Genomic DNA, 22,997 nt, shown 5'->3' with positions numbered 1-22,997 from the left:
GGGCAGCTTTCCAAACCGCCACTGAGATCACATTGACCTCCACCTTTCCCATGCCCCGAGTGCTTAAGAGCCCTTAGTGGCTTCTGGCAGGTGTCAGGAGAGACCAGGAGCCTCAATGCAGCCTCTTTCAAGCCCTCCCCTCTACCAGGCTGTCCCCTCTGCTTGGAATGCTCTTCTCTCTTGATCTCAACCCGAATGTCCCTCCTACAGGGACGTCCTCCTTGAAAGTTGCCCCAGCCGGGTCACATGCCTCATCATGATACATACATGTCCTTCCTGGAGAGTGCCTAAAACATGGTGTCTGACCAACAAGACACTCGAGGAAGATTTGTCGCATGAAGAAATGCAGGGTGCTCCGTAAGTTGACAAAAGTGTGAGGTCCTCTTTTCCCTTGCCTGGGGCTTCTTATACGTGCAGATTCAGAAGGTTTGCTTTTGTTTTGTAGTGGTTTTAGTGAAAAATAATTTGTCAGTAACTTCAACAGTGCCGCTCTTAAAATAGTCGCCTATACAAGAAACGGTCAGCAGAGGGCCCCATAGGAGCAATTATTGAAGTCAGATCAGAGAATGCAGTAGCTACTGGGAGACAGCAAACACCATCCCCAAATCTATCTGTCCTTGAACCACTCAGAACGGCACCAGCAAACAAACGGACAATGCCCACCATGTCCAAACTCCTTTTTACTCTGGCCTCAAGGAACACAGGACTTCATAGAGCAAGAGATCAGAGCCCTGCGTAAAATTATTTTAACACGAATCTATTGCTTCCTCCTTGACTTGTCAGTTTCACGTTGAAGTTGTAATCAAGAGCTCACCCCGTCGGGCAGAAGAATCGTGCGCGAGTGTAAGGGGAAATTCGCTTTCTTCAGGGGCCCCTTCAAACGTGCCAGTCAGTAGTTTTATTTCCATTTTAATTTGCGGAGCATCTGCCTCCCAGCAACAGCCCGTGGTTTGGAATCCACAGCTCTGTTGTGTTTACACATTGTGCTTGCTTGTAATTGACAAATTTAAATTCTGGTCATATTTCATTTATTACACAGACCCGGGGAGAAATCCTCAGCGAAAACCTAATTACAGGGAAAGTGCCACAAGGTAATCGCTGCGAAGGAACTCCTGCAGTGGCGGGGCGGAATATTTCATCCACCCGTAAAATGATTATGCTGACAAGATTCTGGAAAATAATAAAATCTGTTTAATAAAAAAGAAGCAAAATATCAGTGTTTTTACACGCAGAGTATTAAAACATCCTTCATTTTGGACAGATCCTACGTCATTTGATTTTTATTCAAATGACGATCCACAGCCAAGATAGTTTTTGTTTGTTTGTTTGTTTGTTTGTTCGTTATTTGTTTAACTCAGAGACCCGAGCTTTGTCATCTTTCGCACACCACACAAGGCCGCTTTGCCGCCTTCGGGCTTGTTTGCTGTGAGCCGGCTTCTCGTTGTTCCTCTGGGTCTTTGGTCTGTCTGCGCCAGCATCGAAGAGCAGAGAGAATGAAGGCGGGATCCAGGGTTCCGATCACGCGGTTCATCTGCTTCCTCCTCCACCTCCGTGGGGGCTGTCTCTCCTTCCCAGGGTGCGACCGCTGCTGTCAGAGCGGGTGGGCTGGGCGTCCAGCAGAGCGGCAGGTGCTAATGCACACCTTACTTTCCTGACTCTGGAGGGAGCCGCTGTGACAGGCCAACTCATCCATTCCGTCACCGAACAAAGAATTACTGAGCACTTACTACAGGCGAACAAGCAAAAAGGGTAGGAAACAGAAGAAACAACAACCCGAATTAGGAGAAATCTCGAGAATCACGCAGACATAGCGAGTCTGTTTGTTGGTGGCAGGGAGCCTCTACCCCACTTTCATCTTTTAAATGGAAATTAAGTGGATTTGAGTTATGCATGAAAATTACATATATAAGTGTGTATATAGAGATATATATATATGTATCTATATATACACATACACACATATGTCTATATATGTATGCATAGTACATACGTAGTACACACATATATACACAGTAAATTATATATACTATATGTTATATATATGTATGTATGTATGTATGTGTGATTTTTAAAGATGACTGAATTTTGGCATCAGTAGCCAAGGTAACTTTCCACTACAGTCACGCCTTTGAGACTTGTAGAAGGTGACCGACCAAGCAGTAAGTCAGTACTATGTTCCTCGAAATGGCCTGTAGTCCGCGGGAGGTTAAAATGGGAGGAGGAGGAATTGAAAATGCAGATTCAGGAGGCTCACCTGAGATTGAGACATCGGAGTCTTTGGCGTGGGCCCAGAGCCTGCATCCTCAGGTACTGTGACATCGAAGAGGCTCTGCTTCGAAGTGGTCGATCGATGTCACCCTCCCCCTGAGAAAGGACCTGGAGAGTTTAAACTGTAGAGCAGAGGGCTGGGGCTAAAGTATCAGCTAGGGTGGGTAAATAACGTAGAGACATAAAATTATCCATAAATCTCTCTACCCAGAGACGATTGTTGTTAACGTTTCGGTCTCTATTCTTCTAAACTTGCTTTTATGCACATTTACATTTTTTTTTTTTTTACATTGCAAAAGGTGAGCGCACAGTTGTAGTCTATTGTAATCGACTTCGTGAACATAATACGTTTTTTCCTAAAGATGCTCATTTTTCATTGCATGGCTGGCTGATGAGGGTGAGGCGTGGGAGTTAGGGGCAATGTTTAGAGGGAAAAACATCTGATAAGGATCTATGTCGATAATAAACAGGGGAGGTGTTGTTGGGGGTTGGAGGGTGACATGTTAGAATTAGACACACATTTTATTTGGGGACAGAAGGCGTTCTCTGATTGGTGGATCTCTGGAAATAAACGCAACGGTCGGGAATATGCCTGGCTGGATGAGGGCATTTTCCTCATCCATTTTCTGAAAACAGCTTGAACTGTTTTCAGAAAAACAGGCAGAGCGAGCAACTGTCAAAAACGGCACTGTGCCGAATCTTGTCAGCTTTTGTCTGTCTGCTTTCTCAACGACTGAGCTTCTTTCTTTCATTATAGGAATGCTGAAGAAAAAAGCAAGCTGAATTCTGGAGCAGTAAGTGTATGCATTTTGTTATTTTGGACATCGAGTTGGAAAACTTCAATATTCTCTTGGCTTTCATACCTATTGAATCCGTAAGCCTTAGGACTGTTTGGTGTTCTTCTCATGGTTGAAGGGTTTTGAGCATAGAATTGCCAGATTTAACAAATTAAAGTACAGGATTCCAAATTAAAATTAATCTTAGATAAACAAATAAGTTTCTAATGTAAGTATGTGCCATACCACATTCAGGACATACTTATAGTAAAAAAATAATAATCTGTTATTTATCTGATATTCTCATTTCACTGTATGTCCTATATTTTATCTGGCAACTCTATTTGGGTAGCTTCCTATTTCAGAGGGAAATGTTGGTACAGAACTATAATTTCTACTCCCCCACCCACCTCTGCAGATTTATTGTGATATAATTGACATATAACATTGTGTAAGCTTGAGGTATACAATGTGATAATTTGATACATGTATATATTGTGAAATGTTTACCACTATAAGGCTAGTCGACACATCCTTGACTTCACATAATTATCATTTTGCTGTTGTTATGATAAGAACAGTAAAACTCTACCCTCATAGCCATTTTTAAATATACAATACAGTTTTAACTGTAGTCTCCATGCTGTACATTAAATCTGGCATTATAATTGAAAGTTTGTACTCCTTGACCAATTTCTCCCCATTTTCCCTCAGCCTCTGGCAAACACCACTCTACTCTCTGTTTTATGAGGTCAATGTTTTTAGATTTCACATATAAGTGAGATCATTCAATATTAAATAACTGCCCCCATTTAACCTCACCTATTTGGAGAAGACAGTGGAGCAGAGAATCCAGCTTTCAGGTTAGGCCACAGCGGCAGGAGTCACGTGCCTTCCTGCTTCCTGCACGTGCCTGGCTATGGGGGAAGCAGCGCTCAGAGGCACAGGTGTTTCTTTGATCTGTCCCACACTGGTCACGCTCCTCAAGTAATGTGCTCCTTACCTCTCAAATCTGTGTACCCAGGGGTTGTACAAAGCAATATTCAGAAGGCAGGCGGGTGATGCTCCGGCAGGAAGCCAGTCCCTGGGTGCAGAGACCAGTACTTTTAACTGATAAGGAGCAGGAGAAAACGGGATTGGGGGCTTGGAGAGCAGGTGGAAGAAGCGAGATAATTTATTCCATTTGTTTTCTTGAAAATGAAGACTTTATGTCAAGAACGTGTAATAAAGCTAACTGGGGCACTCACACCTGGCTCTCTAAAATGCTTAATCACCTTGTTCTTCTCTTTATGGCAGAATTTATCTGCTTTTTACTCTCCTCGATTTGATTAACATTGGGATCAACAACCGTAACCGATGTCAGGCTCCAGTAAAGTGTTGTATTTGCAGACTTATTAGGGGAGATGGATCTTTTTAGGGCCTCACTGATAACAGTCTCAAGTCCTAAGTAGTGAATCGTGCTTTTAAAGTTTTATTTTCTTAGGGGAAAAAAAAATCTGTAATTACTGAAGGAGAAAAACACCATAGTAAGCAGTCATCACGTCAAGACATTTTTAGGGAGGAAAATACATTATTATAATCTGTTTTTCTGAGTTCAGATCTCTTTTTTTCCCCCACATATAACATTGATTTAAAATAAACACAAAGTTGATTCTTCTTTAAAAAAAAAATGCTTAATGATCTTTTCCAGATTACAGTAATTTTAATCTACTCGTAAGAAGTGATCGGCACTCTGGATGGGTGGCAGGTCTTTAGATCCTATTGAAAGTCCTGTGAGCAGAATCCTAACAGGCGGGTGGTGCAGCCAAAGCCGGCCCCAGAAACGCTGGCTGGACCCGTGCACGAGTTCGGTGTGTTTGAGAAGATGGGGTTCCAGAGGCAGCACCTCCTAGTCAGCCCCGGCCCCCACTGTCACCGATTTTCAGGATTTTCACTGGTAATGCCATCTCCTCCCACCCACTGTTTTCACCCTACTTCTCTTAAACACCTTATTCTCTTCCGGCGTCATCTATGGGGAGTTTCCAACAACACAACTGTAATCCTACGGGTCTGAGGTAAAGTTTTCACCAGTCAGAACGAGAAACGGGGGAAGGGTGTGGGGGAAGATATACCCAGGAAGATTTTTGTTAAGCTTGTCTTATTCTGTAATGTTTACGACCTTCCTGCCTTTTCTTTCTTCCTTCCTTTTTAATGTTGAATTATCCCTGCTTTTCTAAAACAGCGATGGCTGTTCTTTTTGTTTTGTTAATGTATTTAATTCAGAAGATAAATGTTGCTCACCCTGTATTGGTCACTGTCTGTATGCTCATGTGAGCATCGGTACCACCGGGGCATTTAAGGTCAGGGATCAGCGAGGCCCAAAACATTAAGGAGCCGGGATGTACTTGTTTACTGTCTCCTCGAGACTGTATCCTCGACCAGGAGACAACTTGGCCCAGAGAATAGAGCAGAAGGCTCTGGAGTCACACAGACAAGATCTGATTCTGGTTCATGCCTCTGAGCCAGCACTAAGCTCTCTGAGCTTAAGCTTTGTTTTCCATATGACTGGAGTGATAACGGATACCTCAGAAAGTTGTCAGAATGCAAAAGCCTCTAATATAAGGCATGATATATAGTCCGTGCTCAAAGAATGCTTGTTCTCTGAATTTCTGTGTCTCTTTTTGCGCTCTTACTCAGCATTCGGAGAATTCGATGAAAAATGCTCAGTGCACATACCAGAAATAAGGAAATGCAAGATTCGGTCTTTCCAGCCAGCACCAAGCCATGGGCATCTCTCCGGATAACTGGTACAAGGGCCACAGACCCGGGGTGGGGGAGGGGGGAAGGAGTGGGGCGGGGAGGGGGAGAGAAAACTCTCCCACAAGAAGCAAAAATACGAGCTGGGACACCCCACTGCCAACGCTAAGACTGGCCCCCACTGCACACACACTGTCCATGCACGGGGAGGCAGGAAGGACTGCGTCCTGGGGCCGGAGTTGGGGGACTTCTCCTGGGGCTCCCAGGGTCATATGCACAAAACAAGGATTTTTGACATTGCCTACCACGCATCCGACGCGGACTGGTCCGCACGGAGACTCTAGTGAAGAAGGGCACCATGCTCACAGACCGATGGCACATGGGACCGACAGCAGTACCAGTCCTGCTCTCCGCTGCCCCTAGGACACGAGAAGGGGCTGAGCTGACTCCCGAGGAGGAGATTTTAAACAAAGAACGAACAAAGACCATTCAGCGGAAATATGAGGGAAGGAAAAGAAATGCCCAAATCAGCAGTCTTCTAGAGAAGCCGGTCAAGCAAGAGCAGGGCAAGCTTTTTGCATGCATTGCTTCAAGACCAGGCCAATGTGGCAGAGCAGATGGCTATGGGCTCTAGCCAGGAGCTGGAATTCTATCTGAGGGAAATCAAGGTCCGGAAAGGCAAACAAATCCTCTTCCCCTGTCTTAGCTCATGTAATAAAGGCCTTTATTATGAAAAGAAGGAAGGAAAGGAGGGAGGGAGGAAGGGAGGGAGGGAGAGAGGAAGGAAGGAAGGAAGGAAGGAAGGAAGGAAGGAAGGAAGGAAGGAAGGAAGGAAGGGAGGGAGGGAGGGAGGGAGGGAGGGAGGGAGGGAGGGAGGGAAGAAGGCAGTACCAGACTCTGACACTAGCGAGTGTCCACAGTTAAAGTGCAGAGTGAGAAAAGCACTGGCAGAGACCAATATGAAACCGCAGAGTTGGGCAGGTTAATTCAGGAAGACTCTTTCTAGGATGGGGGTGAATTTTGAAAGGCATCCATAGCACATTGAGAATGAAAGAGTCTTAGGAAGACATGGGATCTTGGAGAGCATCTGACCCGAGGTTTTGTGAAGTGTGAATCATATCCCCCTGGGGATATGAGAGATGTTTTTACATGGCACATGGGCACTGAAAAACGGCACACAGTGAGAGTTATTCCCCTTCTAACCCTTGTAATCCTGATTACATCATGAAGAAACTATCAGTCTGCACTAGACTATCTTTAACCTGTAATAAGAACCCATTTAAACAAAAAATATCCAGTTGCAGGATCATAGCCACCAGGAGGCCAGAATATCTAGGTAATTAAAAATATCATTTTATTTTCATTGCCTTCATTTTTCCTGTTTCGTTCTGTTCATATTTTATTCCACTTATATTGGTGATATAAAGAATTCTAAGCAGATTTAAATTTTAAAGGACAGTAAATTTAAAGGACAGTAAATTTAAAACATTAAGGTAATAATAAAATAGGAGGGACACACTTAGGGCAAACAGTCATAACAGTGGCCCTACAGTGGTGATATTTAGGAAATGCTGATCTAGCCTAACCCTCCCATAAGCTACTGGATGAGGAATCCGAGGTTCAGAGAAAGGCGGGTACTCTTTTCCAAGATGACATAGCTGGCTGTCCTAAGGCCTGACTCTCAGTTTTCCTGTACCCCTCCTCATCTAATTCAGCACCAGACAACACATTCTAGTGTTAAACTAAGGTAATTACATTTAAAAAAAAAAAAAAAAAAAGCAACTAACCATGTGCTGTGGGTTTTCAGGAAGGGACTGGTTCAAGAGGCTGGCGAATGTCATAGGGGAGGCTCATGGAAGACAAAGGCTTGTCTAGAACCTGATGGCAGAAGTCTGAGCTGCTCATCAAGTCTAAAGCTGTCCCAAGGGTACTAGGGAAAGTCTTGGAGTCAGCCTCCAAAGGTTGTAGAAGCAGAGATTCCTCCTGGATTCTGGAAAAGATGGCTTGAATCCCAGCATCTCTACTTGGCAAGAAACCAGAGAACATCTCTCAGTTCATCTGTACTCTTTACTCATCTGTAAAAATTTATAGGCATGCCAACAGCTCACACTTACTGGGGACATCACCTACCAGGCCCCTTTGATGCATTATCTCATTTAACCCTCAAAAGAATGCCAGAAGGCAGTTATGATCTCCAGAGGATAAATGAGGACATTTGAACACCGAATGATCACAGTGCTTCCCAGCGTCTCTATAGCTTAATGAGCAAAGGAGTAGGATTCAAACCCCAACAGCCCTTAGTCCAGAGTCGGGCCTTAATCACACTCCTATACTGTGAAAATCAAATGCAAATAAGAGCTATAAAGCATCTAACACAGTGCCTAGCATATAAGAGTCAGGGAACATCAGCATCTTCCTCACCCTCCCTCTTGGCCCACACGACAGCTGCCAGTCACGGTCAGTCTGGCATCTAGAACCTTCTCCACATGAAACTTGCCTGAAACTACAATTCCCAGGATGCATCAGGCAGAGAAGCTGACCAATCAGCAGCCGGGTCTCACTTTCACTGCTCGCCCCACCCACCTAACGGTCAGAGCTTCAGTGACCGTTGGACTGGCGGGTGCTGACACTGTCCAGGTCGTGGGTAGGACAGGGTTACTTGGTTTAAATAATCCTAATCTGGCTCGAGGAGGCGAAGATAGTTGACAGCTGCATCTTCAGCGGTCAAGCTGTCGGGTCTCCCGGCCGGAAGTCCCCAAGGGCCCGGGGCTCCTCAGCGGGTGGTCGCGTCCGCAGCGGGTGGCGGGCTGGTTGAGCCTGGACAGTGCCCCTGGTTGGCCGTAGACCAGGGTCCCACCGAGAGCATTTTACGTCGTCTGGATCGGGGTTGGGAGCAGTACTGTGGAAACGTCGAGGCCGCCTAGGGCTCCACCTTCAGGCCCCAGACCGCGTTAGGGGGACTGTTCGCAACGCACCCCGGGGTCCCCGAAGACCTGGGGCTCCTCAAGGGTGTCGGTTGGGCTGAGAAGGAGGGGGTTGGCCTTAGCTGCCTGGGTGGCTTCAGCCGAGGTGTCCTGGCCTCTGACCCCATACCTCCCACCACCCGCCTGCCCTCCCTTTCCACCTCCTGGAGGAAGTGCTCTTTGGCCTCTCCTTCTTCTGAGTAGTGGCCTGACTCGGCTCCCCCAGGAAGGCCTGAGGCAGCTCTGGCCTCTCTCTGGCTCTGCCCTCGGACCCCACCCACCCATGGGTGCCTGAGAGGCCTGGAGAACCAACCAGACTCCCAAGAGGAGAGGGTCAACTTTCTTGGGCATTTCTCTATCCATTTAGTTTCTACTTTTTTTTTTTTTTACATTTATATTTTTAATTTCATCATCCCCACCTCCTTAATTTCTTGATCATCTTTCCTTTCCCCTCAAACCTGAATCTTTTGATTTACCATACCCAGGATAACCGCCCCTCCCCTTTAGCTCCAAGGAGCTTGTAGGTGGATACAAAATGTGTTTTATTCATTGTCTGGGAAAAAAAATTATTTCCTTTACAGTGGCTCTGAAGCGAGTGAGAGAAATAGGATAAATCTGACTCAGGAAAAGGCGGAGACAAGGAATTAAAGGTCAGTTTTCATTATTTTGGGGAAATCATATACTGCCTCCTGACTGCCTACTTTAACACGGCTGGAGTTGTGTGTGCTAACTGTGGTTTACGTTTCAAGTCATTTCGAGAGATTTGAATGGCTGAAGTTAGAGTCTAGTGAACCACCTATGTGTTTGTTTCTGACACAATTGGTTAAATATATGTACTGTTTATATCACACAGCAACGTGTTGATTTATACATTTCAGTTAACCAAAATTCAAATGTGGATTGCCCTAATTCCCTAAGTTAAAAGAGAAATAATTGTTTTGTCATCCTCTTAGTTAATGAATTAAATAATTTATTATCGAGTTCATTACATCCTCTTAGTTAATGAATTATATAATTGTATCTTACTTTGAATTTTACCATCTATTTAAAAAAAAATTGTATGTGGACCCTATCACTCAATAAATTAGAAGAAAACACTGACTTAAAATTAGGGCTGACCTTACACAATCGCTGAATTGTAAGATAGTTGATAAGTGCTGAGACTTTCTGAAAAGAGGCTGTCTACATTTCCATTGTAGTGGCCCATCTTGTAGATATGGTTTGTTTAAAGAAGAAACCTCATCCCGAGAATTCCAGCTGGAGGTGTTTTCAGTTGAGAAAATATTACCAGGTTGCTGACTCGTTAGAATTCTCATATTAGACTTCTAACTGGTTCTCAAGACTATTATTTTACAATTATTTGTTCTGAAATAACGTTTTCTTTGTAGAAATACTGAAAATTTAAGTATTTTAAAGGTACACATAAATAGTTCAGATTTATATGTTGTTTTTTCTCTCTCTCTCTCTTTTATAATCAGATGTTCAGGAATAATGTTTCTGACCATAAGCTAAATGTGGAAGCCATCATTAAAAACATTAACACAATTTCTTTGGAGTTGAAGAAGATGAAAGGTATGCAAAATTGTCCTATCCATTTATTCTTATTAAGCCCCTAAAGTTCCTCACAAATTAAAAATATAAGTTAGATTCCGAGTTAAGGGCTCTTCATTTTAAACAAATTCATAGAGTAGAATTAGACTTCATAGGTCATGCTATTTAGTCACTCATCTTACAGACATACTCTGTTTTATCCCAGACATGTAAAATTTCCATGACTGGACATTTCCAGTGATAATCTACCCCTGACAAAACATCTCCTATGTTGGGAAGTTCCCTATCTCATCAGTCAACTTATTCCATTTTAAGATAATCACTCCTATGGACTAGCTGAAATCTCCTCTCCCATTCCTTTCACCCACTGGTCCTATTTCTAACTGTGATTATATAGTCGTTATAACAGCTCTCGGATATTTGAAGGTAGCCTTTGTGTCAGTTATGAGGTCTTCAGCTGCAGGTAACAAAATACCACCTTACCATGGCTCGTGCAAAAAGGAAAAAGACAAGAAGATCCAAGGTAGGGCAGCCCTAAAGTTAATTGAGTTTTAAAGATTTCATCAGGCACTGGGTTCTTTCTATATTTTATTGGTATATTCACTGTTTATCACACCTCATGGTCATTACCTGCAGACATGGCCATGCGCAGACACCGTCTCTGCCTGCGTCTATATAAGCCTTTCCCCAGATCTCTCCAGCACATTTCCCCTTTCCTTTCATTGGCCAGAACTGCATCACATGCGTATGCCTACAGCAGCCACCGCCAAGGGGAATGGGACTCCCCAGACCAGTGAGGACCAGTCAGGACTTACTGCTGGAGCGGGGGAGACGGCCACCACAAATGAAACCCAATTGAGCAACCAGGAAGAAGAGGGGAGCGGCTGTTAGTTAGGCACCAAATAGTGAGTGCAGGTTATGCTGTTTGTACCTATTCTACTTGGGGCAGCATTTCCCAGACTGATGTGTGAACCCTGCTGTCTCAAGAGATGCTAACAGATGGTACACAATAAAAATGTAGTCCACATTCTTATGGTCACATAAGCTTGGGACGTGCATCGTGCGCTATATTTCTCTCACTCATTTACAGTACATATTAAAGGCACTGGGGAGTCTGAAGTAAAGAGATCTGGTTAGCTTTGCTTAATTCAGTCTCTCTCAAAACCAATCTAAACTCTACAGCAAGGATTCTTTCTAAAATGTAAACCTGCTGAAAACCCTCATTGTCCTCAGGATTAAGTCCCAAACCCCTAGAATGGACTGTATGAAAAGCAGAGACAGAACCTATAAATCGATTCACTTGATGAGGAAGAAATGCAAATTATGAAGGCAGGTGAACACTTCTAGAAACTGTAATTAATATCCACAGAGGAGAGAAGAGCTATGTCCATGAAAAAGGAACATGCTAATAAAAAATATTTAGAAAACGAAAGGGAGCTCTTGGAATTTAAAAGTGTGACAATAGAAATAAACTCTATAGAAGGTTTTAAATATAAGATGAAGGAAAATCCCTTAATGGTGTACGGCAAAAAAAAAAAAAAAAGTTTTAGGGGGAAAATGACAAATCAGTCAGGGAAGTCTACTAACCAATAAAGAAGAGTTTTGGAAAGAAATAACGAAATGAATGAGGTGGAATTCATTAAAGAAATAATCTGAGGAAATTTGCTGGAGTTGAAGGGGTTAAGTTTTATAATGGAGCCCAGCATAATGGATGAAAAAGACCCATGTCACAGTACAATACTGAACACTGGGAGACCAAAACATTCTTAAAGCTTCTAAAGAGAAAAAATTGAGAGCATTATGAAAATTCTCAACAGCAACACTGGAAGCTAGAAGAAAATGCAGCAAGGCCTTTGGAAATTTCAAGAAGCATGGTTTCCAACCTCGATTTCTATAATCCATCAATCTATTAAGCATCAGTTACAAAGAGAGAAATTTTCAGACATATAATTTTCCCCCTTAGGAAGTTACTGAGGTTGAACACCAAACAAGGGAGGAGACCAAAAAGAGAAAGCTGTGAGACTCTGGGAAGAGGACCCTCCACACGAGGGAGGGGTGAAAGGAGCCCCTGGGATGATGGTGAAGGGTGGTCCCAAGATGCAACAGCACAGTGGGCTGGGGAGCCGTCAGTCCAGATGAAGCAGACCAGAGGCTCCAGAAAAAGGGGGGACTCCGACAGTGGACTAGCCAAGGCGCTTGGCTACGTGGAGGGGAGATCTGGGGGGAAATTTGGGATCTATTCATGATAGCTAAGCAATGAAAAAAGAAAGTTATCAACTCTGGGTGGTAGCTTGAAGGAAGGGAAATATATAAGACTCAGCTATGAAGAATATATAATCAAAAAATTTTAAACATTAGCTATTGAGCTAGCAAAAATTGCATTCAAGTATGTTGGGTAGAGGGTATGAGTGAAAAGAGCTATACCTTAATCTTCTGTAGTCAGAAGCAGATAATACTTAAAATTGAAAAATAAAATATGTGTCATATAGAGATATGGAGGGAATACTAGCCACTCCCCCCCAAAACAAACAAACAAACAAAACTACACACACACACACAAAACAGCAATAAAAGCAACAAAAACAAGTGAGTTAAAGTGGTTGCCTCCAGGAGCTAGGAACTGCTAGTTTTTTGGAACATGCCGTATAGACCTATTTGATTCTTCATACTATAAAGATGTATAACACATAAAAGTAAGTTAAAAAAAAAACATAAATAAAGCTCGCATAAATCAAGTTGCAATGTAGTGAGAGAGCTGACAAGTTGGCCTAAAGAACCCTTTTAGAAAATTTTTATGTCATGCTGATTTTGTAGTATATACATTAGACTCGAAGTCACAGTGAGCACACCCAAATTGTGGTTTGATCAATAAGCACATCAAAGAAAGCTACCAAGGATTAAGAAATAGCTTCTGAAAATAATAGCTGTCTAGGATGTATGTGCCATAATATAGTATCTTCTATTATTTTGTTTCACACAGAGCTCTCCCAGTTACTGCTTTGTGACCTTACTCTACATTTTAATCATCCTGTGAAGACGGATGACTTCAAGGAAACAGAACAAAACAACTCCCTCTTTGAAGAGTTTAAAATATCAGATGTATCCCTTGGTTCAAACGGTTCTACCTGATTTCTTACTTGTTGTGAATTTATAACTATTTATGTTGTTGAATTAATGTATCTGGGAGAATTGAGTTTACTGATATATTTACTATAATAAAAAACAAAAATGTGTTGAGTTGTAAATAATCATTTCATGTTCCCAAAGGCTGTTTCGTTGTTTTAATATTTCAAAGAACGGCTAATCTATTTCACTGTTGGCAAGCGTAAGACATAGGAAATTGGCCGTGGGGCACTGTCTGTCCTTTACCTTATGCTTGAATTTGGCTCAGGCTGAAAGAGAGTCACTAAATGGACAGTAGGAACTTATATTAATCAGATCTCTCCTGTTGGCAGGTGCCAAAAACAACTCAAGTTAGCGGAAGCATGTATTGGGTTGTGTGACTTGGACGTCCCTGGTTGGGGTAGATTTCAAGGACTCCACTAATTGGTCGGCTGTCTCTGTCCTGGTTCTGTTTCCGTGCATTGGCCTCACCCTCTCCTGTGATGCACTAGCCACTTGCAAAAGCCACATGGAAGGGGGCTGGGGTGGGGGCGGGGGGTGGGGTAGAAGCAGGGCAGCAGACGGCTCCAGTGTACCACTATAACTTTTAGGGACCCCAGAGAAGAGAGATCCTCTTACTCAGTCTCTGCGTTTAACATTCCAGAGGACACCAGCTTTAGTTAAGACGATCCCTAAATACGGTCCTATGCAACTGTGATTGGCGAAGCTGGGTCATATGCCAGGCCTGTGACCAAAGGAGGAGAAGCCCCGCCAGAGGACAGGAATTGCCATTGCCTGAAGAAGAGGAGAAAGATCACTGGTTGTAGAAACATCAGGTACCACTAATTTCAGTCCTGACGGTGGAAGAACTTTTAGGTTCACTTCATCCTAAAACTTTCTAATTTCTGTCCCTTTCCACCAAAGGAGACTTAAAATAATAGGGTTTGTTTGCCATGTAAACATGATTCGCCACCAAGTAGTTGCTTTGGAATCTACGATGTCCTTCATTTTAGATAATTTTTAATATAAAGGTTAGAGTATTAGGAAGCAGGACACAAGGGCAGCTCACTCCACACAGTTGCTGTCCCCACTACCCAGCACCTCCCTCACCCAGAATTTAACACAGAACAGGCACTAAAAAATGGCTTGTCGAATAAACAAATCCATGCAGGTTTTTCAGCTTTAGAACTTTCCAAGTTCTGGTCTACATTGAGAACTACTGGTTTGGAAGGATGAAGTTTTGTGAAACATCATTTTTATCATCATTCGTTAACAGTCTCCACATGCTCATCACATAGCAAATTGTCACTTTCACCCGGTGACATCTGAGATCCCTTCCAATATTTTACTAGCTCATGAGAATGAAGATGCAGCATTTTCTTTACCACTCGGAAAACTCATAAATTAAGCAGAGAAGCCAACAATTTTCGTTGTTAAAGTTGTGGAATAACAACCAAGTGCCCAAAGGGGAAAACTTAACCATTGAATGCCAGGTTTTTCTTTTGCAAAATACCTACTACTTTGAGATATGTAACCAGAAGGAAAGAGCTGAATTGCTTCGTAGGATTTATAAAGCCTTTTTCAGCAAGGATGACGAGGAGGGCTTTATGACAGTTGTCAGTGGGATAAAAAAGAGAAAAAAGCAAGCTAATCAAAGTCTGATCAAATGTGTATATTCATTGCTTTTTCACCTTCATAGGAAGACTTGGTAAATCTACATCACTTGACAATGCTGTTGGAATTGGGCGAGAGGTAGAAGAGGTGGGGCGTAGGTGTCGAGACGTGATGAACTTAAATCCAGGTGTATCGACACCATCTCTTAAAATGAAAATGCTTTCTTTGGGCGTTTGTAGCTTAAATTTGCTTTAAAACAAAAGTGTAATAGTATGGACTAAGCAATAAAGTCAACAAAGTTGTTTTAGGAACTCAAAAGTAAAGCAAAAGGCAAATTAATTTTAATCCCAGGAAGTTATCCCAACATACATTTATCTTTTCATAAAAAAAAGTATACAAAAAACCCTCCAACAACAAGAACAACAACAGACACCAAATAAGAATGAAATATTTTTGAAGCCTTTTAAATTATTGCTGCCAAGAAAGTGAATTTTAGTAATTTTCTAATAATACATGAAAAATTGATGATTGCCTCTTACTGATAAAGGTTTAGCTATAAAAAAAAAATCAGTTTTATGTGGTAGCAAAAACTATTAAGTGTTTTGAAACTTGCCCCCAAATAATTTTTGTAGCTGTGTAAACTACTTTGAAATGGGCATCAAAGGTACACGTTTTTATATGAATTATTGCAGTGCACTGCTAGACTTCACATGTGAATATTATTACTGATGCACTTTATAAACATTGAAAAATAAATAAATTATGGGATATTTGACAGTCTTCATTTCAAACACTTTTTTAAGTAAAAGGACAACACCCCTGTGCTCACGTCGAGGGGTTTGATTCAGTGCTGAGTGTCTGCCCAGCCGCCAAGGTTGGCTGATCTTCCCGCGCGGGCAGCAGAGCCAGGAGGAAGGTGACTCGCCGGCATCCTCGCTAGGGATAACGTGCAGGGTGTGTTAACGTGCACTGGTATCTGGAACCTCGGTTTTTCCCATCGATGAGCAGAAGTGGCATTTTCCTGAAGTAGTCGATAATATCTGACACAGTCAAAAAGTCCTGAAAAATGCAAAATAGGGAGGTGAATTAACACTTCAAAGGGCAGCCTGGTTTTCGCCCTCAGTTTTTATCTGTATCACATCCTACCTCTTGAAGTTATGAGGACTGGTGGGGAAAACCTATGAAAACTTTGGCAAATATTTTAGTGATTTCTGCTATAGAACTTTGAGAAAAGTTCCTCACCTACATTCAACAAATCCCGAATAAATGACTATATATTATAACCTCATGCAGAGGTTATGTATATGTAGGGGGTCTAACTCTGCTCCCCCTGCCCCTGTGTTTTTGGTTTGGTTTCTGTATTCTCCCTTCACTCTCAATTACTAATGGTGTGAGGAGGTATGAGGAATCGGGAGGTCAGAGTTGACCCCTGGCGTCTGAGGGATAAACCAGGCTTCACCCCTGGCGTCCGAGGGTGATGTCAGAGCATGACGTGACAGGGAGTGACAGTTCCTTCACGGTCTCTCTGCTGTGTCGCCACCACCACACTCACAAGGACTCTGTAGCCGAGTCTCTGCATTCATTACCTGGGTCACCCTACCCCTGACGGCCAGACTGGGAAAACCCCCATCTATCCTGCTAGACGGGGGTCAGATGTCACGTGGTATCCCAGGCCGGATCATGCCCTTCCTCCAACACTTCCCTGCTACATGCCTCCCTTTGGGGCAGCTGCGATCTGTACGTGTGCATTTCCACGCCAGACCAGCACACCCTGGAGGGTAGACATCTCTGCTTCGACAGGACAGGTGCAGCTCTACCTACGTTGACCCGGTGATTCAAACATCTGACCCAAATCGGGTGTTTTTCCCTACTCATTTACATGATAATAACTTAAAAATATTTGGAGGGAAAGAAAAGTTATGGGTAAGCCGTTTCTCATTCTGGACGTGTTCGATTTGGCTGATCCCCCTTCCTAGAACTTTGAAGTTAAAGAACGTGTTTAGGGTGTTAAGTTCGTTAGTTTCTTAGCCCTGGAAGGTTTTTTTTCACACCTGTCTGATTACCACCCAAAAAGTGTCCAGTATAAACCACAGCTAAACAGATGAAAATGTCTTTGGCAATTTGGCCAATGAAGGTTTTCAGTGAGAACTGAATGAAGTATCTAAATAATTACAACAAGAATTCTAGTCTTTCCCTTTCCAGATGTTAATTTAAAATACACCTTATTAATACACTGCAATCTTACACTAAAATTATGGCACAAAGGTGAATAATAAAGGAGCTTGCCTTGGACACCGTCCAATTGGATCTTTTTTTAAAAAATTTAAATGTTAACTTTTTTTTTTTCTAATTCCAAAAGTTACACATGTGATTTTAGATTACTTAGAATAAAAGGTAAAAAGAAAGATTCCTATGACAGAGGTAGCTACTGTTAATGTTTTGGTAAAGGAAGGGTTCCACTAATGTGATTTAACTCTAAAGTTGCCATACAGTGTGGATACCCAAAGAATCTTACAGCAAAGTTTCCCGTAGCTGGTTACGCGGAGAGGCATGAAAAGAGCACCGGGGGGAGTTTTGCGTCTGGAAGTCCTTACCTCCTTCCCTCGCAGTCCAGTGCCCAGCAAGTAGACTTGGCTTTCCTCCTGATAACGGATCTGGATGTTGTACACTTTGTCTTTGTACAATACCATGAGGACGTACGGGTTGGTTATTGTCTTTTTGGAGCTGTCTCTAACCAGAAAAGTGCCATCCTAAAAGGATAAATTCTCGTTATTGTGGGAACGGTAAAAGCCAATCCTTCTGTTGCCTCTAAGAGCAGTACACAAGTCTCTGGGGATCTAGAAAGCTATCGTTGACAAGCAGCGAACATTCGGCTCCCCGAACAGCTATAAGATCCCAAGCGTCATGGATTGCTTGGTTGTCGGGAAGGAGGCAGCAGAGATCGATTGTATCAGAGAAATTTCCAAATCAACCTCTTGATGAAGAAGAATCCCTTTTTCAGTAATAAAACGTAATAGGTGGTTGAGTGGATAAAGGGCCAGGTGAAGTCAGGACTTCATTGGTTACTAAAGCTACATCTTCCTATTCCTGGGAGCTAACTTCCTAACCCTTCTTTCTACATCAAAAGTCAGAAAACAGCCAGAGGCCTCTGAAATTCACCCATTTTAAAACCACGTGATCTCCGGATAGTGTTTCGTCCACCACATACCCTAAAAAAATTGAATGTGGACCATGTGTGTGCTTAGATTTTTTTCTAGTATTAAAATAGTGTTGTGATTTATCCTATACTTAAACTTTCATTAAATTATTGCCACATAATATTAATACTATAAAGATCTGATATTAAAATAGAATTAATTAGCAAGGACACATTTAAACTTAAATTCTCCCTCCATGTATTGAATCAGATTGGCTTTAAATAGCCATCAATCTATGATCATGGATTTTCTTTGTTTTTATTTTATTCCAAGTTAATTGAGTAAATTTTGGTCAGAACATCTCTGTTGAACTAACATACCCATGGACCAGTGATTCATAGCCTTGCCTTCACTTGAGAATCATCTGGAGAGTTTTGAGGACTCCCTGAGCCCACATAGCACTCCTGACTAATTAAATCAAAATCTCTCCAGGTGAGATTCAGGACTCAGAATTTCTAAAGCTCCCCAGGTGATTTCAATGTGTAGCTAAGGGTGAGAACTACTGTTGTGGCCTCGAGATGCGAAAGACGAGGGTCTTTGCTTTCTCCTCTCTGATATATATAGATTTAAGGTTAAGTTTCAGCACTAGGCAACAGGAAATCTGGTTAAGACCTCATAATATGAAAGGACAGCTAGACATTTCTAGGGAAAGGCAAAAAGTCGCTGCTGTTTCTCCAGACACGGGTCCCTTCAGGCGGTGTGAAAGGCACCCATCTATGAAGAGGAAGATGGAACCGGTAAGATATCAGCTATTTGGGGAGGAAGAGAGTTTCTGTTTGACACAGTATGATCGCTATGACAAGATGGACCTTTTCAATAATAAAATCTCCTGAGGTTCCGCCAGCCAAATGACGGCCTTAATTTAGACTTTCCCCTGGGACCTGGCAATCATTGCTATGGCCGCCGGTGGGCGTGGAGCTGGCACCGATGGGTCCTCTCCGTGTGGCAGGGCAAACCCCGCAGAATTCCTAGCCCATAACTGGTGTCCAGTGAAAGTCAGTTCCCTTTTTCACCTGCCATTAATATTTATAACTGTTTGAAAATAAACTTTAGCGCAGCACCTGGTTTATCCTTCTAAGAGCAGCTTCCGCCTCTGGTCGGGTGATGTAAGAAACGTACCACTCTTCGTTTGATAGATTCTGAAAACGTAACAATTTAAAAATGGAATAAATTTTGCAGTGACGTATGTAAGCGGAAAAGAAAAGCCTCCGGGTCGTCGATTCCATAAATAAGCACCTCAGTTCCATGAGGTTTGAAACCTGTGCTTTCTTAATATAAAACCAGTCATTCCGGTGGGGCTAAATAGAAGATATTTTGTGTGAACTGCTTGTTGTCACGACATGGGTGCAAAGGTAGCTACGCATAAGCACCCTACATAACAGAACCTTGAATCTGGAAAGATATAGATGTTATAATTTCTTCCGTTTAATATAATAATACACTTAATATTATTAAGAACACTAAGGAAAAAAAACATATTTCTCACTTAAAGCATCCTCTCCTTTAATTTTTTTTCACTCAAAGAGTACACAGTGGGAGTTTCTAATGATTCCTTTGCTAAGAAAAAAAAATACAGTGAAAACATATGCTTCGTTACCTCTCCTTCCCCGGGAGATGGTGGCCGAGGTTTGCTGGGAACTGGCAAGGAAAAGTTCCTGCCTTCAGCTCTGGGAGGTGGTCTGCCGCCAGTGCCTTCAAAGGTACAGCATTTTGAAAGTTAATTCACTTTAAGCTCTTGTGCTCTTAATTATTCATGCATCATTCATTCATAACACATCCCTCCCCCAAACGGCCTGGCAACTGTTCCCAGCAATTGACATTTCAAGAAGCCGTGTTTCGAAAATAATTTTCACCTGTTCAAAACCACAAGGGCTGCTCAGCCATTATTCTATAGCCATGCCAGTGACATTTTGAGAGCAGTACCGTAAATTCAAGAGAGTTCTTAAATGTACGTATTACATCAAGTGACTAGATCCATGGGTGAAAAAAGTCACAGTCGTTTTAATGTGACCATCAGAATATTCAAGAGACAGATCTTTCAGATTCCAGCCAACCCAGAACAGATTCCCAGCCACCGATGTGACAATGAAGTAATAAAGATAATTAGGTTCACATCGTTTTCACAAAAACAAATGTCAGTTACCTAAGACAAGGTGAAATTGCCTTGAAAATAGCGTCAGCTTTTAGAACCAGAGTTTGCTACCTGCTGTTCTTTACCAGATGTTCTGACGAGATAGAGCCGTTCGACCTGCATAGAAGGCCCCACAAATCACCCGATCAATCAGGGCTCTTCGTTGGGTACCTATAAATTACCTAGCACTTGCATGTCACCTTCTATAATACATCTTTCTTCTTGTTAATGATTCTGAAAATTTCTGAAAAATGTGTTTCCTAATCTCAGGAAAGGTTTGATTGTGTTGATGTGTAATTGCCCAAGCCGTTTCCTATGATGATGGAATAGCTCTTCAAAACTGGGAAATCCTGCAAACGGAATGTTCTCTTAGCCATGCGTCATTCATTCATTCAACAGATATCTGTTCAGCACGACTCTGCCCAGGCCCTTGACCCCGACGGCAACACCTCAAGGTGGATGTCATCTGCATCAGAGAGAACAGAGGCTCAGAGTCTAAGCAAATCACATGCTCTTAGTGGCAGGGCCAGGACTTGCACCTGTGGCTTCCAAACATTACTCTGTATAACTAAGAACTCCTGGGGTTTCTGAATCAGCCAGGGCTCAGGAATCTGCATGTCAACAAGCACTCCAGGGCTGTCACTTCATCTACATTGTGCCACAAGTGACAAACCGCCTGCCCCATGCCACTAAGAACAGTTACCAGGAAAGGCTGAAGACTCTTGAGCCGTGCCACTGGGATTATTTAATATGATGTTCCCTGTTTCTAAATAAGCAGATCGGGCTGGCCCTGACCTGCTGCTGATCTTCCTTCCGGAGGCTCCCAGTGTCTGAATAGCCCAGCCCATCCCCACCTTTGCAGCCCAACAGGCTGGCACTTTTTATAATGTTTGTTGAATGAATGACTTCTCACCGCCTAAGAAAGTGACAGGCAAGCACATACACTTTTTATTGTGGTCACTCACCACCCAGAGTATCTAGATCACCAAGGAAGTTGCGACAGGTTTTTGGATAACATACAACATATCCTTCACCTTCCTGACGGCAGAGCAGCCAGGGAAGAAGACAAAGGACCAGGTGTCCTGGCAGTCTCAGGGGAAAAGGGATCGATTTTGATTAAAGTAGTATTCCAAAAAAAATTAACCTTTCGTATTACTAATGCCCATCACCAATCCAGAACCCGGGGGTTTGTGGAAGTTACTTTGGAAAATATTGCTATCAGTGAAGAGTCCGGAGCTCGGATCTCTGCAAGGCTCAGGCAGGCAACACAGTGTGGGCTCATAAGACACAGTGAGTTGGGGAGACTGGAAAATTGAAATGGGGAGAGGACCGTGGAAACCACACAGTGAATGTGGACACTACACCCTCAAAAACCTGTCCCATCGAGGAGGCTGAGGCAGGTTTTAGGAAAGATTGAAAACTTAGTGGATTTTATTGGCGTTAGCAGTAGGGTCTCACACATGTATGGGAGGATGCATCCAACTGAATATAATATACGCACCCCTAAAAAATGTTTACTCCTGGGGGATAATTCAAACTTACTAATGTAGTTTTCTATTTATAATGCACACTGGTGTTCCTGAATCTGTACCATGGCTGCAAAAAAAAGAGTTTGTTCCTCGTGGTTTTTTAAAAATATTAAGTCAACTTTTTAAAGCAGTTAATTTCATATTCAGGGCCATGTTTCCAGTTTTTCTTGGGAAAAAAAAAAATCAGAAAATGTGGCAACACTAGGCCAGTTTCCTGGCATGGGAAAAAACTATTTTCTAATATAAGGTGACTTTCCACAGTCATTTGAAATGTTTGTCATTCAACAAACATTTGAAAAGTGCCTACCACGTGCCGGTCATTCGCAAGGTTTTAAGGATAAATAAAAACGGTCTAGTCCATCTTGTAGGCCTGTGCTGCTACGCATGGACCAGCAGTATCAGCATCACACTTGTTAGAAATGCAGAAATCTCGGGTCCCACTCCAGACTCACTGAATTAGAACCTGCATTTTAACACAATTCCCAGCTGATTTATACGCACATTAAAGTAAGGGAACACACTCGGCCAATATTTATATTGGACGCCCAGAGAAAGTATTACTTAAAAGACACGTCCTCCTCACCCAGACTTACTGAATTGGAATCTTGTGGGTTGGGTTTTTTTCAATCTGTACTTGAAACATGACCCTCGATTTGCAACTCAAGTGTAGATTGCTTATAGGAACCTAAAACTACAGAGAAAGCCAAGCACTATGCTGAGCACTGTATGAAAACAGGGGGCCGAAGAGCGCCGTGTGGGACGGTCCAGGCCAAGGCCGCCGTCCTGAGGAAGAGTGTGCGTGTGTGGTGGTTTATGCGGTATCTCATCATCCCAGCGGCCCCTGGGACACCGCAGAAATGGAACGAAGTGCTGGATGAAGAAGTTGGAGGCTTTTAGGGAACAAGACCTTTGCCAAGGGGCTTTGGGATGGGTTGGTCCCTAGACCTGAAGGCATGTTGCCTGGAGCAGTGCCCTGAATCCCCGAGGACAAACCTTGAGAGAAGTATGGCGGCAGGGAGGCGCTCTGCGAAAAGCCACTGTTACTGCGGAGACAAAAAAAAAATAATAATTGAGTTGAGGCGCAGGATCCAGGTGGGGGCCAGGTGAGGGAACCCGGGCTGCAGGTGCCT

The 22,997-nt window shown here is 42.9% G+C and overlaps 2 protein-coding genes and 1 pseudogene across 11 annotated transcripts in view; 2 read left to right on the top strand and 1 right to left on the bottom strand.

Moving 5' to 3' along the window:
* Window positions 1–5,807: 5,807 nt before the first annotated feature.
* LOC118605522 lies at window positions 5,808–8,704 on the top strand (annotated as a pseudogene).
* Window positions 8,360–13,473, top strand: CUNH5orf58 (chromosome unknown C5orf58 homolog). Its single transcript, XM_016160178.2, has 4 exons — window positions 8,360–8,424; window positions 9,325–9,393; window positions 10,222–10,315; window positions 13,275–13,473. Exons 3-4 carry the CDS (start codon window positions 10,222–10,224, stop codon window positions 13,421–13,423), a joined length of 243 nt encoding a protein of 80 aa, XP_016015664.1. The 5' UTR covers window positions 8,360–8,424; window positions 9,325–9,393; the 3' UTR covers window positions 13,424–13,473.
* The window catches only part of LCP2 (lymphocyte cytosolic protein 2), a 41,269-nt gene continuing 31,659 nt past the window's right edge, over window positions 13,388–22,997 (bottom strand). For all 10 annotated transcript variants that reach the window (XM_036224586.1, XM_036224587.1, XM_036224588.1 and 7 more), the window contains 5 exons: window positions 22,861–22,910; window positions 19,805–19,899; window positions 19,269–19,346; window positions 17,605–17,760; window positions 13,388–16,069 (listed from right to left, as the gene is read on the bottom strand). In XM_036224586.1, coding sequence (XP_036080479.1) covers window positions 15,947–16,069; window positions 17,605–17,760; window positions 19,269–19,346; window positions 19,805–19,899; window positions 22,861–22,910 — 502 coding nt within the window. In that variant the 3' untranslated portion in view covers window positions 13,388–15,946. The remainder of the gene's footprint in view (window positions 16,070–17,604; window positions 17,761–19,268; window positions 19,347–19,804; window positions 19,900–22,860; window positions 22,911–22,997) is intronic.

Source organism: Rousettus aegyptiacus, unplaced genomic scaffold, assembly GCF_014176215.1.
Source record: "Rousettus aegyptiacus isolate mRouAeg1 unplaced genomic scaffold, mRouAeg1.p scaffold_m13_p_7, whole genome shotgun sequence".
Lineage (NCBI taxonomy): Eukaryota > Metazoa > Chordata > Mammalia > Chiroptera > Pteropodidae > Rousettus > Rousettus aegyptiacus.
The sequence above is the reverse complement of the archived record's forward strand: the minus strand, read 5'-3'. Positions and strand labels throughout refer to the sequence as shown.